Source organism: Balaenoptera borealis, assembly GCF_965194805.1.
Source record: "Balaenoptera borealis genome assembly, chromosome: 20".
NCBI classification, from domain to species: Eukaryota; Metazoa; Chordata; class Mammalia; order Artiodactyla; family Balaenopteridae; genus Balaenoptera; species Balaenoptera borealis.
Window position 1 is genome coordinate 51,474,898 of NC_138879.1, and position 16,097 is coordinate 51,490,994.

General features: G+C 55.3%; 1 protein-coding gene across 4 annotated transcripts in view; it reads right to left on the minus strand.

The window, feature by feature from the left end:
* KIF1C (kinesin family member 1C) overlaps window positions 1-16,097 on the minus strand; it is a 22,510-nt gene continuing 6,413 nt past the window's right edge. For all 4 annotated transcript variants that reach the window (XM_082371036.1, XM_082371034.1, XM_082371035.1 and 1 more), the window contains 12 exons: window positions 15,741-15,819; window positions 15,392-15,537; window positions 14,223-14,392; window positions 14,033-14,112; window positions 13,829-13,904; window positions 9,263-9,342; window positions 8,319-8,413; window positions 5,056-5,139; window positions 4,467-4,653; window positions 4,248-4,320; window positions 2,833-3,447; window positions 1-1,227 (listed from right to left, as the gene is read on the minus strand). In XM_082371036.1, the coding sequence (XP_082227162.1) occupies window positions 544-1,227; window positions 2,833-3,447; window positions 4,248-4,320; window positions 4,467-4,653; window positions 5,056-5,139; window positions 8,319-8,413; window positions 9,263-9,342; window positions 13,829-13,904; window positions 14,033-14,112; window positions 14,223-14,392; window positions 15,392-15,537; window positions 15,741-15,819 (2,369 nt within the window). In that variant the 3' untranslated portion in view covers window positions 1-543. The remainder of the gene's footprint in view (window positions 1,228-2,832; window positions 3,448-4,247; window positions 4,321-4,466; window positions 4,654-5,055; window positions 5,140-8,318; window positions 8,414-9,262; window positions 9,343-13,828; window positions 13,905-14,032; window positions 14,113-14,222; window positions 14,393-15,391; window positions 15,538-15,740; window positions 15,820-16,097) is intronic.

Below are 16,097 nucleotides of genomic sequence, written 5' to 3' on the forward strand. Positions count from 1 at the left end.
CTGTTTTCCATCCTTTATTGAAAGGTCCCACATCCTCAGGGACCCCAGGCAAACCAGACGCCAGACAGGTCCCCCAAATATAGCAGGAGGCCTGAAAGGGGAGAGGAATGACTTATGATCCCACCACACCTCCCTGGAAACAGAAACCCACCACAGACGGACAGACAGACAGGGCCAGGAGGTGGGGAGACCTTACCTCCCTCTAGGTTCTCTCCCCTTTGCCCCCACTTGAAAAGAAAGTCAAACACCGACTACGCGGCACCCCAGCCCCCCACCCACCCTAGCAGCGTTTGTGGGACCCCCTCCCCCGCAAGGGGCAGCCCCGAGACAGCTTCCCGTCGCTCTCCTTCACTTTGGTTCGCTCCTGGCAGCTCCGTGCCCTCTTCCTCCCTCAGCCTCCGGCCCAGTTACCCCTACATCTTCTATCACCTACTCGGACCTTCTCTCTGGTCTCTAGGGCCTCCTGCCCCAGGGCTTCTGGGGAAGCAGCATCTCCTCCCAGCGAGGGGCTCCGCCAGGCCCTCTCTGCCCAAGACGCGGGGCTCACACAGCCGCCCCACTCTCCTTGAGGTCAGGGGCTGAGCGCTGCCGTCTCATCCGCGGGGGCGTAGTGTATGGGGGATAGCGGGGCCCTGGGGGCCTCTGGGCTGGGTATGGTTGGGGCTGCTGGGGATAATAGTTGTGCTTTTTGGGCTGGAAGTGCTGGGGTTCGGGCTGTGCAGAACCCCCTCCCCGGGATCGGCCCCCTCCGTCCAGGGAATTCCTGCGGGGACGGTGGGACCTGCGGGGACTTGGGGGCCTGCGGGCAGGGGTGGCCGGAGAGGGGGTGAGTTCCTCGGGGGGCTGCGGAGGCGCTGGGGACTCCCCGGCCCCCGCCCCCGGCCAGGACTCGCGGTGCTGGGGGTTGCTCTTGAAGGGGAAGCGCAGCTTGCAGTCGTGAGGGGGAACGAAGCGGGCGGGGGGTCTGCGCAGCCCCCCGCCCCGGCCCCCGGAGCCCTGCAGTCCCTGCAGCCGCAGCTGCTCCTGCTTGAGCCAGCGAAGGCGCCCCCGACGGAAGGCGGGGTCCTCCTCCATCAGCCTCGACACCCGCTCCCAGCTCGACAGGGGCGGCGAGGAGGGCCGTGCGGGAGGTGCTCGGTCACTGGGGGCTTCCTGCTCCGCGACCTCAGACCCTTGGGGCTGGGCCCACGTGGCCTCACCGGCTTCTTCGTTCTCATCCTCGTGATCCTGGGAGGGAGAGGGGGTGAGAGAAGAGGGGACACATGAGGAGAGTGGAGTCCTGAGGACGTGCAGATTCGGGAGGACAAGCTGGAAGGCCCTGGAGCAGCTGGACGTCCAGGGGTCCTGAGAGAGAGGGGCATGGGGACGAGGAAGCTGGAGGAACACTGGTTTAGGAGCCCGGACCCAGAGTCAGGTGGCCGACTCAGTCCAGGTCTGCCACCTCCTAGCTGTGGGTCTGGATCTCCGGCTTGTAGCCTCTGTGCCTCAGTGTCCTCACATGTAAGATGACATCAACAGTGATAGTACCCATCACATAGGGCTGTTGTAAGATTACCTGAGAAATTCTACCATGCCTCACCTAGTGGGCACTCAGCAAATACTGCTGAATAAATGACGTGCCCTGGGGATACAGCAGTCAACAAAGAGGGAAGAAAAATACCTGCCATCATTTTAGTGAACGGACACAGTTGATAAATAAATAAGAAAAATATATAGTATGGTACATATGCTGTACTTCCATAACAAGTTAAATATAAATATATGTATTTAAGTTATTTAATGTATATTATTTATATTATATATAAGTACCATGTTATATATTTTATATATATTTTATATAAATGTGTATATATATATATATATTTTATACACATATAAAAATATATATTCACATGGAAAAGACCAGAGCAAGGAAAAGGACAGGAGGCCAGGGTGGGGGTAGATGCAGTGAAAGGACCGGAAGAGATTCACGGAGAAGTTCCCATTTTAGGGAACACCCGAAGGGACTGAGGGACGAGCTCTATGGCTCTCAGAGGGAAGGGCGTTCTGGGCAGAGGGAACAGCATGTGCAAAGGCCTTGAAGCAGGAGTGCACCCAGCAAGTTCAAGGAACAGCAAGGAAGCCCAAGGGTGTGGAGAGGGGAGGGTGAGGAGAGGGGTAAGAGCTGCATTTGGAGCCGTAAGCCTTCGACAACCATGACTGCTGTTATGACTGGCTGCCTGTCACCCCCCTTTAGAAGGCAAGCGGGAACACGGCAGAAATTCCGTCTGTTGTGAGCAACCCCAGTAGCTAGCACGATGCCTGGCACACAGTAAACATTCAACTATTTACTTGTTGGGTGAATACATGGAAAACGGGTAGGTGAGAACACTCCCACTCGCAGGGCCATTGTGAAGATTTACACGGTGACACAGGAGAAGTGCTCAGCACAGTGGCTACCAGAGTAAAGAAAGGGTCACCCAGGAGAGGGGTGGTTCTAAGAGTGGACACCTATGGGAACACTCATTAAGTGGTAACTTAAGGACTGTACCCTTTGTATCAGTGGTTCTCAAACTTCATTGTATTTCAGAACCACCCGGGGTACTTATTATAAATGCAGATTTGTCCCCAAAGATGCTGATTCAGTAGGTCTGGGGCAGAACCCAGGAATCTGCATTTTCAGTTAGTGCCCTGGTGATTGTGAGGCAGGTGATTCACGAACTATGCTGTGTTAAACTTCGATAAGATTTTTTAAAGGAAGAGGAGGAAGGAGGCTGGACTCTGAGGTGGGAGGTTCAGGTTCCTACAGGGGAGAGATGCAGGCGGTGAAAAGCCGGGCAGGGCCCGTCCTACCTGGGTCAGGGGGATGACCCTCTCCATGCGAAGCATGCGGTCCCTCAGGGCCTGCAGCTCGCGGTCCTTGCTGCTGTTCTGCAGCTTCACCTCCTGCAGGATCCCCGTCAGCTTGTCGATGTGAGCCCGGAGGTCCTCCACCTCTGCGCCACGGGCTCCCTCCTCACTGCCACCACCTCCACCTCCGCTGCCTTCCTCCTCGCCCACCGTGTCCCAGACATCCCGGGCCACGGCCCTCCAGGCGTCCCCGGGCCCCTCAGGCTTGCCGTAGGTGCGGCACAGCTCCCGCATCTTGAGGGCAGCCAGGGCCTCGATCTCGGCCCGCCCGTGGCGGAAGTCGGCCAGGGCCACCTCGTAGCAGATCTCCTTCACTGCCTGCATCTTCAGGTCGGCCATGGTGGCCCAGCGGGGGTCTTTGCCCTGCAGCCGCCGTCGCTGGGGGATCTGGTACACCCTGCGGGGGGCCCTGCGCTTGCCGCTGCTGGGCAGGCCGCAGCGCTTGACGATGGTCTGGACCGTGGTGGGCGGCAGCTGCTCGCGCAAGGACGAGATGAGCCGCCAGCTCTCTTCGCAGGAGCGCTTGTCGGAGTCGTCCCCGCTGTCAGAGTCCGCATACTGGGGCCACAGAGAGGGAAGACAGACGGGGAGAGGGCTAAGGGCACCCCAGAGCCATGTGTCCCAGCGACATGGAAACACCACGGTCAGAGCGGCTCGGTGCTGGGTGCACGGCTTAACCTCTGCTCGTCTGCACAGCGGAGGTAATGACGGCACCTCCTCACAGATACGTTTTGAGGATTAACATGCTCGGAGCGTGTGGCACAGAGAAAGTGAGTATTAGCTGTAGCCGTACCAAGTATGGGTTTCGTGTGTATATATCGCTCAGGATGCGGTTAAAGATTTAAAAGTAAGTCCATTCAAAGAACAATCTTTTTTTTATTTAAATATTTATTTATTGATTTATTTGGCTGCGCCGGGTCTTAGTTGCGGCATGCGGGATCTAGTTCCCTGATCAGGGATCGAACCCAGGCCCCCTGCATTGGGAGCATGGAGTCTTAACCACTGGACCACCAGGGAAGTCCCCAAAGAACAATCTTAAGTAAATAACAACACGGGCGGTACTTGGATTTGGTAAAAATCATAAAGGTGGCACAGGATCAGCTAGAGTCCAGGAAGCCCCAGTCACCTGGGAGGAACCCTAGTTCCCTGCATGGGTTCCTCCCTGGGTCACATTTCTTTCCTGTCTCCTCCTAGATGCCACCTCTACCCCCCAGCCCCGGGCCCACTCCCCACTCTGGCCCAGGCAGTGTGACCAAAATCAGAGTCAGGCTGAAGCTCTGCCAGGCCGGCTGCTCCAGTGCCCACCAGCCCACCTCCCGCCTCTGCCTGCCCCACCACACCCCTGGCCAGCCCCTCACCAGCCGCTGCTGCTCCAACAGAAGATCAGCCTCCTCCTTTTCTTTTCGGTACTGGTTCTCCAGATCCTGCAGCCTGGGATTGGGGGAGGAGGGGAGGAGGAGCTGTGAGGCTCTGGAGCCACCTCAGTAGGGCGCCTCGCAACAGGAGGGCGCTGGGGGCTGGGCACCTGGGGGGGACGGTCAGCAGGGCCCTGGGGTGCAAGCACCCTCCCCACGCACCTCTTCTCCATCTCCAGCTTGATGTCAATGCCTTGCTGCTCCAGCAGTTCCTTCTGGGCAAAGTTCCAGTCGACGGGCTCGAAGGGCGGTCCTGGGGGCGGGGGGACCCCTCGCTCCCGCTCTAGACGCGCCTGCTCCGGGTGGTTGAAGCGGAAAACGTGGTTCTTGCCCATCACAATCCTATTCCCTGGAGATAGGAGGATGGAGAAGTGGACTCACTCGCCCACGGCAGCACACCCCTCCCCATGCCCGAGGTGCACAGGGCCTTGCCCACAAATCCCAGGAGCCCCAACACAATCTCTTCCATCACCCCAAATCCAAGAGCGGTTGGAGCCGAGGCTCCCCTAGCTGACCCCAGGAACCTCCCTATCGCTGACAGCCAAAGGAAATCAGGAGCTTGGCATCCTCTTCCTGTTGCCCTGAGGCAGCGAGACAAACCAAAACCTGACTCCCTCTCTCTTCCCTTCCCAGTTCCGTCTTCACATGCCCACGCTGTTTCCTATTTGTTTCTGGGTCCTGCCCAGGAGTCACCCAAGAAGCTCTTCCTTGCACAGCCAGGGCCCAGGACCCTCACTGCCCCCTCCTCTACCTGACTTCAGCACCACGGGCTCAGTCACAAGCTTCCCGTTGACGTAGGTCTCGGCTCCTTCACAAGGCTCCAGGGTGACCACCACTGAGGCAGGGAGAGAGGAGAGGGAGCGATCAGACCCTGGGGGAGGAGGGGTATGGTCACAGACTCCCACCCTGCATTCCTCCCAAAACACACATACACCCCCAGTCCCGCCACCCAGTACCTGTCGGGGTGCCATGGCCCCTCTGGTGGCAGGCAGCACGGGAAAGGAAGAGCAGAAGGAGGGTTAGAGCCCCAGCTACAGTTCCCAGGAGCCTCTGCGGGGGCTCCCTTCTCACCCTCTGCCATCCTCCCCAGCAGCGGCTTAGCAAGCCCGGAATTCTCAGAGGGCGTGGTCTCTCAGGTCCAGCTGGTCGGCAGGCCCTGTCATTTCTGCCTTCCAGATGACCACTCCTTCCTTCCCAAACAACACTGCTACTGGCCAGGTCTGGATTCCTCCAGCAGGCTCCTAGCCCCACTTCTGTCTGATGCATCTTGCACACTGCTACCTAACGGATCTCCTTAAGCCACAGTCAACTATCTTCAGTCAAGATCACTATCTTCACGGGAGAAGATCAAGTCAACCCAACCCAAACATCTCTCAAGGTGCTCCTTGTACAAATCACCAAGCCTGCTGCTTGCTGGGACACGAGGATGCCTGAGGCACTTCCCTGTCCTTGAGGACCAGTGCCCCGTTGTCACAGAAGGGCCCCCGCGTTCCAAAGACCCAGACTCTATGACTCCTTAGCTGAGGGACATTAAGCAAGTCACCCAATTTCTGTGAGCTATAAAATGGGATAACAAAGTCTTTCTTTACAGAGTGGCTGAAAGGCTCAAATAAAGTGATGTGGGAAATATTATTTACCTTACAAGGAACAGAGAAACCAGAATGAATGGTAACGTAAGGCAGAGACGAGCCTACAGACGCTGTAGGAGTACAAAAATAGCAAAGAGTAACTCGGCTTAGGGGCAGAGGACTGGAAATGATTATGGGAAAGTGGTAACTCCTGAGCTGATGCTCAAAGGGAAACTTGGATGAAGGGGCAGAAACAATGGAGAAGAAGATGTCAGACAGAGCTAAAGCAACACCACGTCGGTGACCAGCAATGGAAGAAGGTGGCAGAGAAGAGGATGAGGTGGCTATAAGGGTACCAGTCTATCCCCACCCTTATTTCCCACCACGCTCCAAATTCATCCATCCATTCCACAAATATATTGCACCCCTATAATATGCCAGGCACTATTTTAGGTCCTGGAAATACAGGAGAGATAAAAACCAAAATGCCTGCTCTTACAGAGATCATTTCCACTTGATAAGAAAGATGATAAACAAGTAATTGAGCAAGTAATCTAAAGTCAGGGTTGGGCGGGGATAGTTATTATGGAGGGAAATGGGGCCAGGTGAGAACCCACACGAACCCACAGCGATCTGAACCGAGGCAGCCCAGGACTCACAGCACAGGCCCTAGAGCCTGCCATGCTGCGTCCCAATCCAGTTCTGCCATCTTCTAGCTGTGTAGTCTCGGGCAAATTCCCTAACCCCTGGGAACCGCAGCTCCCTTACCTGTGAGCTGTGTGCGAAAATGCAAAGGCACAAAGTAGATGGTAAGTAATAACTATTCTTCTGTGTTCACACCTCTATCCGTGCTGCCTGCTCTTCTAGGCGTCTTTGGTCAAGTATTAAATCTTAAAGGCCCAAATGGACTAACCCTTTATAGAGCCTCCATCATTTGGGGCACAGAACCATCTGCTGCTTTCACTGTGACGTAACCTATTCGGGCCTGTCACCTCCCCAAACACACCCTGAGCTCCTGAGGGTGGGCTGCCTCCACAGGCCTTGTGTGGTTTTGGTATCACCCCAGCACATGGCTTGAGGGAACCGCAGAACAGGAATTCGGCAATAACTCACTGGGCTGAACAGATTCAATAGCTCGCAGCCCACAGGGCCGGAAGCATTTGCTGCCACTAGGGACTTGAACGAGACCAGAACAACTGCGTTAATCCACTGACCAGAAACTGGAACTGAAGTCCACTGGGCAGGTCTTCAACCTGAGCTGCAGGCCACACGAGAGCATCTTTTCTTATTTTAAAACACACGCTGACCACGGGTGCCCTGTCTCCTGTCCCCCAGAAGCATCAGACCTGAGGCACATAGCACGGGCTCCAGGTGAGGGAGACCTCAGGTGTGACACGGCCAGCCTCCCTGCCCGACTCACTTCCCAGAGCTTGACTTCACTTGGGCACAACTGAACCCAAATCAGTCCATTAAAAAAAAAAATGACCTGGACTTCCCTGGTGGCGCAGTGGTTAAGACTCCACGCTCCCAATGCAGGGGACCCAGGTTCAATCCCTGGTCCAGGAACTAGATCCCACATGCCGCAACTAAGAGTTCGCATGCCACAACTAATGAGCTGGCGAGCCACAACTAAAGGAGCCCTTGAGCCACAACTAAGAAGCCTGCCTGCCGCAACTAAGGAGCCCACGTGCCACAACTAAGAAACCAGCGAGCCGCAACTAAGGCGCCCGTGAGCCGCAACTAAGGAGCCCACCTGCCACCACTAAGACCTGACGCAACCAAATAAATAAATAAATAATTAAAAAAAAAAAAAAAAAAAAAAGACTGAACCAGAACAAAACACTGACCTCAGAATATGCCCTAAGTGGTACTTAACCACGAGCATTGTTTTGTTACCTGTCAGACAGACTACTACCTACACCCTGAGGGCTTGTGATTCCTAAAAGCTTTTGCTGCTGTGGCCAAAAACAGCTAAAAATCTCTGAAAGTTTTGGAACCAAAGGGAGACATGGGTTGCCTAACTGCCTGAAATTTTTGTAGTCATAGCTACGTAGATAATCAGGTTTTCAGAGATAAATTCAGATATCCCACTGAAAAACCTACAGGTTTTCATAAAAAATGACCAGGGTGCTATTTGAGGCTAAAAAATTAAGGAAGAGGGCAGGATCTCCTCTTCCCAAAACCTCACCCTCTGAAGCCAGTCTTCTGTTTCTGCCTTGGGGACCCTCACCACTCCCAGCTCATAATAAGAGTCTGCGCCCTGAGGGCAGGTGCAGATAGCAGGGCCCCCACTGCTGACCAGGAGTTCAAGGCCCCTCTCAGGGTGAGGACACATCCTCTCACGCGGCGGCTGCACTCCCAGCGCCCGAGCCAGGGCTCTGTATTCAGTGAGGGACCTGTCTCTCTCCTTGTCGGGTCACCCCAGTCTCGCCCCCTTAGCCATTACCTTCTCCGTCCGGCTGAGGGATGCTCCGGAACAGACAGTGTTGCTCCCGAATGAACTGCCCGGTCAGCTTGATGTCCACATCGACCTGGCCGACCCTGGGGACGCAACAGCCAACATGTTCTGAGCATGTGCCAGTCATACATACACCAAGCCCCTTCTGAACACAAGTTCAACCAACTCAGTAGGCCGAGTATAATTATTCCCATTTCACACATGAGGAAACTGAGGCTCAGAGAGGTAAGTAACTTGCCCAAGGTCATGCAGCCCGGCAGTGGTGAAGCTGGGATGTGAGCCCAGATCTGCCTGGCCCCAAAGCCCACATCCTCACTGTTACACAGCAAAGGGGGAAGGGGACTTGGAGTGGGGCGGGTGCCCTCAGCCTGGGTTCCTGCATCCTTCCCGTGATGATCACCAAGGACAGCTGAACAGCCTGTGCCGGGAGAGGAAGGAGCACCCTCACCCCTTTAACTCCAGGAGGTGACCTTGGAGGCGCTGAGCCCCAGGGGTTCATTAGCATTAGCCAGTGAAGTTACCTGTCACGTGGGCACTGCCCTCAACAGCATGGGGCCAGGGTTATGTTTCCCTTCTCTCTCCCACCCCAAGGGAAGGTCCCACTAAGCGATGCCCAGGCAGTGGTGCTGGGGGCCAAGAACGCAGCAGTCCAAGCTCCCACCGACTCTCTGCCCCAGTAGATCAGGACCTATCCCTGCCAGCGCTGGGTTGGTTTGGTCCCAGGAGGGGTGTCACCCACACCAAAGCGGTGGGTGGAGGCAGGCTCAGCAAGTTCTCAGGAAGCCTGGAGCTAACAGGGCCGCAGTGGAGCTGTCCTGAGACCTGGGGCGTCCCCAGGAGATCGCTAGAGAAGGGGGTCGCCAGCGTGGCCCTCCCTGTGCAACCACACCCTAAAAGGAGAGGCTGCCCCAGGGGCCCCGAGCAAACGCTACCTGGTGACACCATCTTTGATGTGGTAGAGCAGACATTCAGACATCAGGGGGTCTTCGTTCAGGTTCACCAGGTGTGGAGTCTGGTGGGGAGGGGGCGGCAGTCAGGGGAGAGCCGCCAGGGGTGCAGCCAAGAGGGAGGGAAGGCGCTTCGCAGACATCCCTGCAGGCTCCCCGCTGCGCCCCTCCCCCTCCCTCGGAGGGCGAGCTCTCCCAGCTCCTGCTCCCACTTACCCCAGTGCCTTCGGGGCAGCCTGACCCACCCTCTCCTCGCACACAAGATGCCCTCACCCTTCTCGCCCCTCCCCAGGCCCCATTTCTCCAGAGGCAGCTGGACACACGAGTCTCCCGGACCCGAAACCTTAGAAGCTACCTGCCCTCTCTCTGCTTTCCCCGCACTCCCTCTGGCCCCAGGGCTCATCACTTCTTCCCTCAAAATGTATCTTGCCACTTCGGGAGGGTACGAGAGGGGACTGCTCAGACCTCTCCAGCCCACGCACCGCATGCTTGCCTGACCTGAGTCTGCTTTTTATGCCGGTACTCCTGGGCCTCCTCCACGGCAGGGCCCCAGCCCACTTATCCAAGCCCCTTTCCGGGGCCCCCTCTCCCCTTCTGTGCTCGCACCCAGTGTACTCTGAGCACTCACTCCAAAAAGCCGGGCTCATCCCTGCCCATCCTCTCGCCTGGAACAGCCTCCCTCCTGGCCCCACCCCCATCCCCACCTGTCAAAATCATTCACTTCCCGTCCCTCATGGTGCGTCTCAAATGCCACTTCTTCCACAAAGCTTTCCCAAGCCTTCCACCCGAACACAAGATCCCCTGCCTCTGTTCTGCAAGGATATACCGTGGCCTTTCTATGTGCAAGACCCCACTGAGGTGCCCGGCAGGACACAGAGATGAGTCACACCCAGAGGCTGCTGCCCCGTCGGTCAGGAAATCAGAGTCAACTTGGGGAGATAAGACTTGGCGTGGAAACACCATTGCAGGTGAGAGACACATGCCTCATAACAGACTTCCTGAACTTTTCACGCCCTCACTTAGCTCATTCATTCAATCATTCATTCATCCCACTGTATCCTGGGAGGGGCTCATACACAAAAATGAATAAAATAAAGACCAGTGGGAGCTCATGGGGGTCAGGGGAGCTTCATGGAAAAGGCAGTGTGGGAGCTGGTCTCTGATGATGAGGAGGACGTGGACATGAAGAAGGAAGAGGGTTCCAGGTGAAAGAGGAGTTTGAACAAAGGCACGGAGGCAGGGGAGCACAGGGTGTAGGGGAAGACAGCCAGCAGTCAAGGCCCCATAGTTCTCTGGGAGCCCCCTGAACAGGAAGCCCAAGGCTGTGTCTACGGTGGATGCGTTGTGTATCTCTGTGTCGGCCCCTCCAACGAGACTCTGCAACACTTCCTCTTCTCCTGAGGGATGACCACGCCCCTCCCGACACTGCAGTGTCAGGCCTGCTTGGGAATGGCAAACGCGGATGGGTCCTGGAAGCAGAAAGCGATCTATCCCTCGGGAGAGGGGACATGATTTAGGGCAGTGCTTTTCAATCTTTATTCAGCCCTGGAACCCTTTGTTCACAGGAAACCTTACCTAGAAGCCTTAGAAGCCTAACACGTCAAGCAGATAAGCAGAGAGCCGCTCAGGCCGAGGTGGGGGCAGGGGACCCATAGTCCAGTCCTGCTCCCCCCTCCCCATTCCCTGTGAAGGAAGCTCCGGGCCAGGTTTGAAAATTACTGACTTAGGAAGTCCTTAGGCCTGGTGGCGAGGTCTCAGAAAAGAAGGGGCTTTCCCTAAGGCCCTTGGCTCTCTCTGGGACAAACTGGAGCTTTTGCCCCAAGGACCCAATTCTCCACTCGACCTTTCCTAGGTTGGAGTCACCCCCACCAAACCCGTTTCTCCTGTGAGTCTAACAGCTTTCTCTCTGAAATCCACATGACTTTTAAACTTATGAGAGTGGGTTCATTCTTGCCACCTGGAGAAAATGCAGAAGTTACCTCCCCTAAGACACTTTTTTTTTTTACCAATCAGATGGGCAAAGATGAAAAAGTTGAAGAGGATGAGGGAACACGGGCTCTCTTGTATGCTGCTCCTGGGAGTATAAGTGGGCATGGTTACAATCTCTGGAGGCACGCTGGCAAAAGAGATCAAAGTTTCACCTGGCTACTGGTGGACCCCAAATCTCCACTTCTAGGAATTTGTTCTACAGACAGCAGACTATTAGTAAAACTATCTTCTGTAACATTGTTTATAGTATCAAAGAATGGGAAACGACCTAAATGTCCATCAGTAAGAAGCTGGTTAAAAAAAATTATCCTACGTCTATACAATAGAATATTCTGACACTGTGGGGAAAAAAAAAAAACACGGACAGAACTGCGATACACTGTTATGTGAAAAAGTAACATGTCAAGTATGGAACCAGCACCATGGCAAAGAGGGACGATATGTGCGTGCGTACGTGGATGATTTTAACACACGCCTGTACGTGCAGAGACTACCTCTAGAAGAACACATCAGGAGCCAGCAACAGGACTCGCCTCTGGGAGGGGAACCCGAGGGTGGGAAAGAAAGAGATTTCCTTTTCACCTCACTGTAAGAAGTAAACGTTCCCTGTGGGGCGTGCCACCTTTACAAGAACAACTAAGAACAAAACAAAACAAAAGCCCCTCCTGTTGGTCCCAAGCTCTAGCAGGTGGCACCCTGCACAGTGTGAACCTCTCCAGGAAAGAAAAACCCATCCATCAGTCTGTCCATCCCTTTCTACCTTTCCCTAGCCCTGCAGCTGTGGCAGAAGCTCCACAGGTACCTGGCACTCCCAGGTGGCTGGCAAGCCACGCTGAGAGCCCCCTGCGGTCCCTCCTCCCAGATGTGCGCCTCTGGGGGATCCCAAAGCCCTGGGTGCCCAGCCCCGGACCTGACCCCTCAGCCCTGCCTGCCACGCTCAATCACCCACCGACAGCTCTCTCGCCCCTGGCTGTGCCTCAGGCCAGGCAAACCCCTCTCCTCTGTCTGGATCCCTGTTCAATGGTCCCTGCTTGCTCAGTCACCCAGATGCCTTGTCCGTATGAAAATCGGAGGGGTCTCCTTCCAGTAACCCACTGCCTGGAAGAGGTGTATCTCACTTAGAGCCTGATCCTATGATGCTTCGTACCACGGCTCTGACAGGCGTGGCTGGCTCCATTCCAGGGCTGGGACTGGAAGTTCCTGCTTTGCCCAAACTGGCCTCTGCATCACCGCTTCACCAGTGTGCACTGCTACAGCTGTGCTGGCCGTCGGAAGCCAGCGTCCACTCTGACTGGTTGGTCCCCGTGCTGTGCTGGTTGCTAAAGGTTTTGAATACCATTCCTGCCTCCAACTGAGCCTGATCATTCCTGCCCTGCTTCTTCCCTTCCTTCCTCTCCACAAAGCCTTACTGAGCACTTACTACACAGCGGGCACGTGACAGGTGCTGGTGCGCCCCACTCGGCCGACAATACCCGACATTTGCTCGGCCCGATGTTCTCTCTGCTCCTCTCTACCACACCCCCGTCCATCTTTCAGGCTCCACTTTCCAGACCACCTTCTCCAGGAAACCAGTTTCCATACATCTCCAGGCTGCACTGACGCTTCCATCTTTAAACCTCTCGCTGGGGCTTCCCTGGTGGCGCAGTGGTTGAGAATCTGCCTGCCAATGCAGGGGACACGGGTTCGAGCCCTGGTCTGGGAAGATCCCACATGCCGCGGAGCAACTAGGCCCGTGAGCCACAACTACTGAGCCTGCGCGTCTGAAGCCTGTGCTCCGCAACAAGAGAGGCTGCGATAATGAGAGGCCCGCGCACCGCGATGAAGAGTGGCTCCCACTTGCCGCAACTGGAGAAAGCCCTCGCACAGAAACGAAGACCCAACACAGCCAAAAATAATAAATAAAATAAATAAACAGATAGTCACTCACCAATTTAAAAAAAAAAAAGAATTCTGAACAGCTCAACAGTTTAAAAAAAAAAAAACCTCTCGCTGCGTTTACAATCAACATCCTACAGGTTGGTGCTTACTCTTCCCCTATTCCTTTTACAGTCTTGTCTTCCCAAGTTATCCTTTCAAAACGTACTTTTCAGGTTTTTTGTTTTTGTTTGTTTGTTTTTGAATAGCTAACACATACACAGGTTACAAAATCCAAATGATACGAAAGAGCACACGGTGGACAAGTTGCTATCCCAACCAACCTGCAATCTCCCAGGTCCTCTCCCTTCCCCATGGGGTAACCGCCATAACCAGTTTCTTATGAATCCAGAGATACGTTCTACGCATGAACTCATACACACACGTGTGTGGGCTTCTGTTTATAAATACCTAGATTCTAAGCAGCTCTTGAAATCCCCCTAAGGGCAGGGACCCTGGCATCCTGTGGTCCCTAGATGGAGGGAGAAGACAGGGATGGCCGGACAACACAGAGAGGAGGGAGCAGGAGTGGGGACAGAGATGATGGAGGGACAATTCAGAGACCTGAGATCAGAGTTAGAACTCATGACCCTGCCACCCCAACCCTCTCCTTTCAGCATCCAGAGTCTCCGAGGCCTCCTCACTCACCTTCTTCGGAGAGAAGACGCCCACGGTTCCCCCATCTTCCCGGACAGCCACCCCCATCTCAGCCAGCAACGCTTCTCTGTAGGCAAAGGAGAGGCAAATATTGGTCTTGTCATCGGTACCCATGAACCCATTCCCTGCAGGGCCTGACCTTCCCTCCCCACCCCGCTCCCTCCAGGGCTCCAGCTGTCGGCCCCATCCTCACACCTCTCCATCCTCAAGGCCTCCGTCTTACGTAGCTTCTCCTCCCAGGTCTCATGCAGCTCAGCTATAATCTTCTCTGTCTCCTGGGGGCACAAGACAGGCAGGGATCAGGACGGTCTGGGACAAGCACCTCCCAGGGGGTGCTTCCCAGGAGCCCCCAGAGCCCCACCCCTTGCCAGCTCCAGCTTCCCACCTGCAGTCTCTCCATGGCCTCCTCAGGCCCAATCTGGGGCTCAGCATTGGGGGAGAACGATGGCTCCAGCTCCCCGTTGTGTGCTGCGGGGGACGAGGGCGAAGCTGGGGCAGAGGGAGATGGTACAGCTGGCAGAGCACCTCCGGGACTCCCCTCATCCACCTTCAGGCCTAGGAGGGAGAAGAAGGTAAAAGAAGGAGGCCAAGGAAAGATGGAACTGATCGGAAACAGGGAAGGTCTCACAGCGGACCAGCCTGGAAGGACTGGTCCACCTCCACAAAGACCCATGGTCCACCTCCACAAAGTAGAGAACCCTCCTACTGCAGCCTTGACAAATGGACACCGAGTCTCTGCTTGTTCCCCTCCAGGGATGGAAAGCTCATTACTGAACAAGGTAGCCAGTTCCTTCCATTGTAGGATGACTCGTACCATCAGAAAGTTCTTAGCTGTGTTGAACTGAAATCTGCCCCATGTTACATGTAGCTCTGTTTCTAGTTCTGCCCTCTGGGATGAGAAAGACTACACTGCTTTTTCTTTTTCAAGACTACCCTTCAAATGTGCAGAGGCGAACATCGTGTCTACCTTCTCTTCCCAAGAACCCTTATTCTCCCCACCGTGCCCCTTAGCACCCCAACTCCTCAGTGGGATGGACCCCAAGATTGAATGCACAGTCACACCAGGCACAGCCAACACGGATCACAGATCCTCTAATACAGACGCCATTTCACAGTAAGGAGGCTGAGCCTTACGTTTCAGAAATTAGTCTGCTGTTGACTATTATTAAGCTTACGGTCAATTTAATTCCCAATGTTTCACAAGAACTTCTGTCAAGGCAGGTGCCCGGCAGCCTATTCTTAATGACTTACTGTTTAAATCATAAACGCATGATTTGCCATTTACTCCTGCTCCTGTCGTTTCAGTAGTTCCAGGAGCCTGTTAAGGTCCCTCTGAATCCTGCCTGCCTCTCCCCAGGAGGATCAGTCCCTCCCAGCTCTGTAACACCTAAAGGCGTGACCTGTCCCCTCTCCACATCTGCACCTAAGTCAAGGGGCACCTGCTGGGCTTCCTGTGCAGTGGTCCCTCCCTGGTCCCAGGCCTGGGCAAAGGCAAATGAGGAGGGATGAGCTGGGCCAAGGAGCCTCCCTGAGCTGCCCCTCCCGGAGTCCCACCTCCCAGGGCAGAGGCAGAGAGCCCCTGGGCCATCAGCAGTTCCCGCAGCCGGGCCACCTCCTCCTGCAGCTCCCGGATCAGCCGGGCATTAGGGTCCTCGTTGATGATGGCATTGCAGCGAATCTGCTTGGTGCGGTCGGCGTACCTGGATGAGGAGGGAGGAGCGGGACCGGTGAGGCCCAGACACGGGTGACCTTGGTCTGCTGCCCGATTCCCTCTCCCTCCCAGGTTTCATCATAGTGCAGTAGAGCTGAGGGTCAACCCTAACTCATGGGGAGGGTCCTGAGCTACCAGCCGCTGAGCTCCTGGCACTTTTCATGTCCCGCCCCACCCCTACTAGAGCCCCACCTGAGGGTGCTAAGAGTCTCCTCGTAATTGATATCCGCGGGGCTCAGGGCCGCAATCATTGCTGTGCGTGAATTCCCACCTATGAATGGAAAGGAGGGGAAAGCTTGAGCTGGGCAGGGTCCTAAGAAAAGTCAGACTGGGTCACAGGGTCAGGGGGGCCTCATTGCTCAGGCAGGGGTCCAATAAGGTCACTGTCCAAGGTAGGGTAAAGCTAAGAGTTGTGGAGCTAATCGTGAAATCTGGTGGTCAGAGGAAGTGGGGGTGAGGTCAGGGAGACATCAGACATCTGTGGGACAGTCAGAGATCAGTGGGAGGAGGGTGAAGTCAAAGGTGGGTGTGAGGTCAGACAGCAGTCAT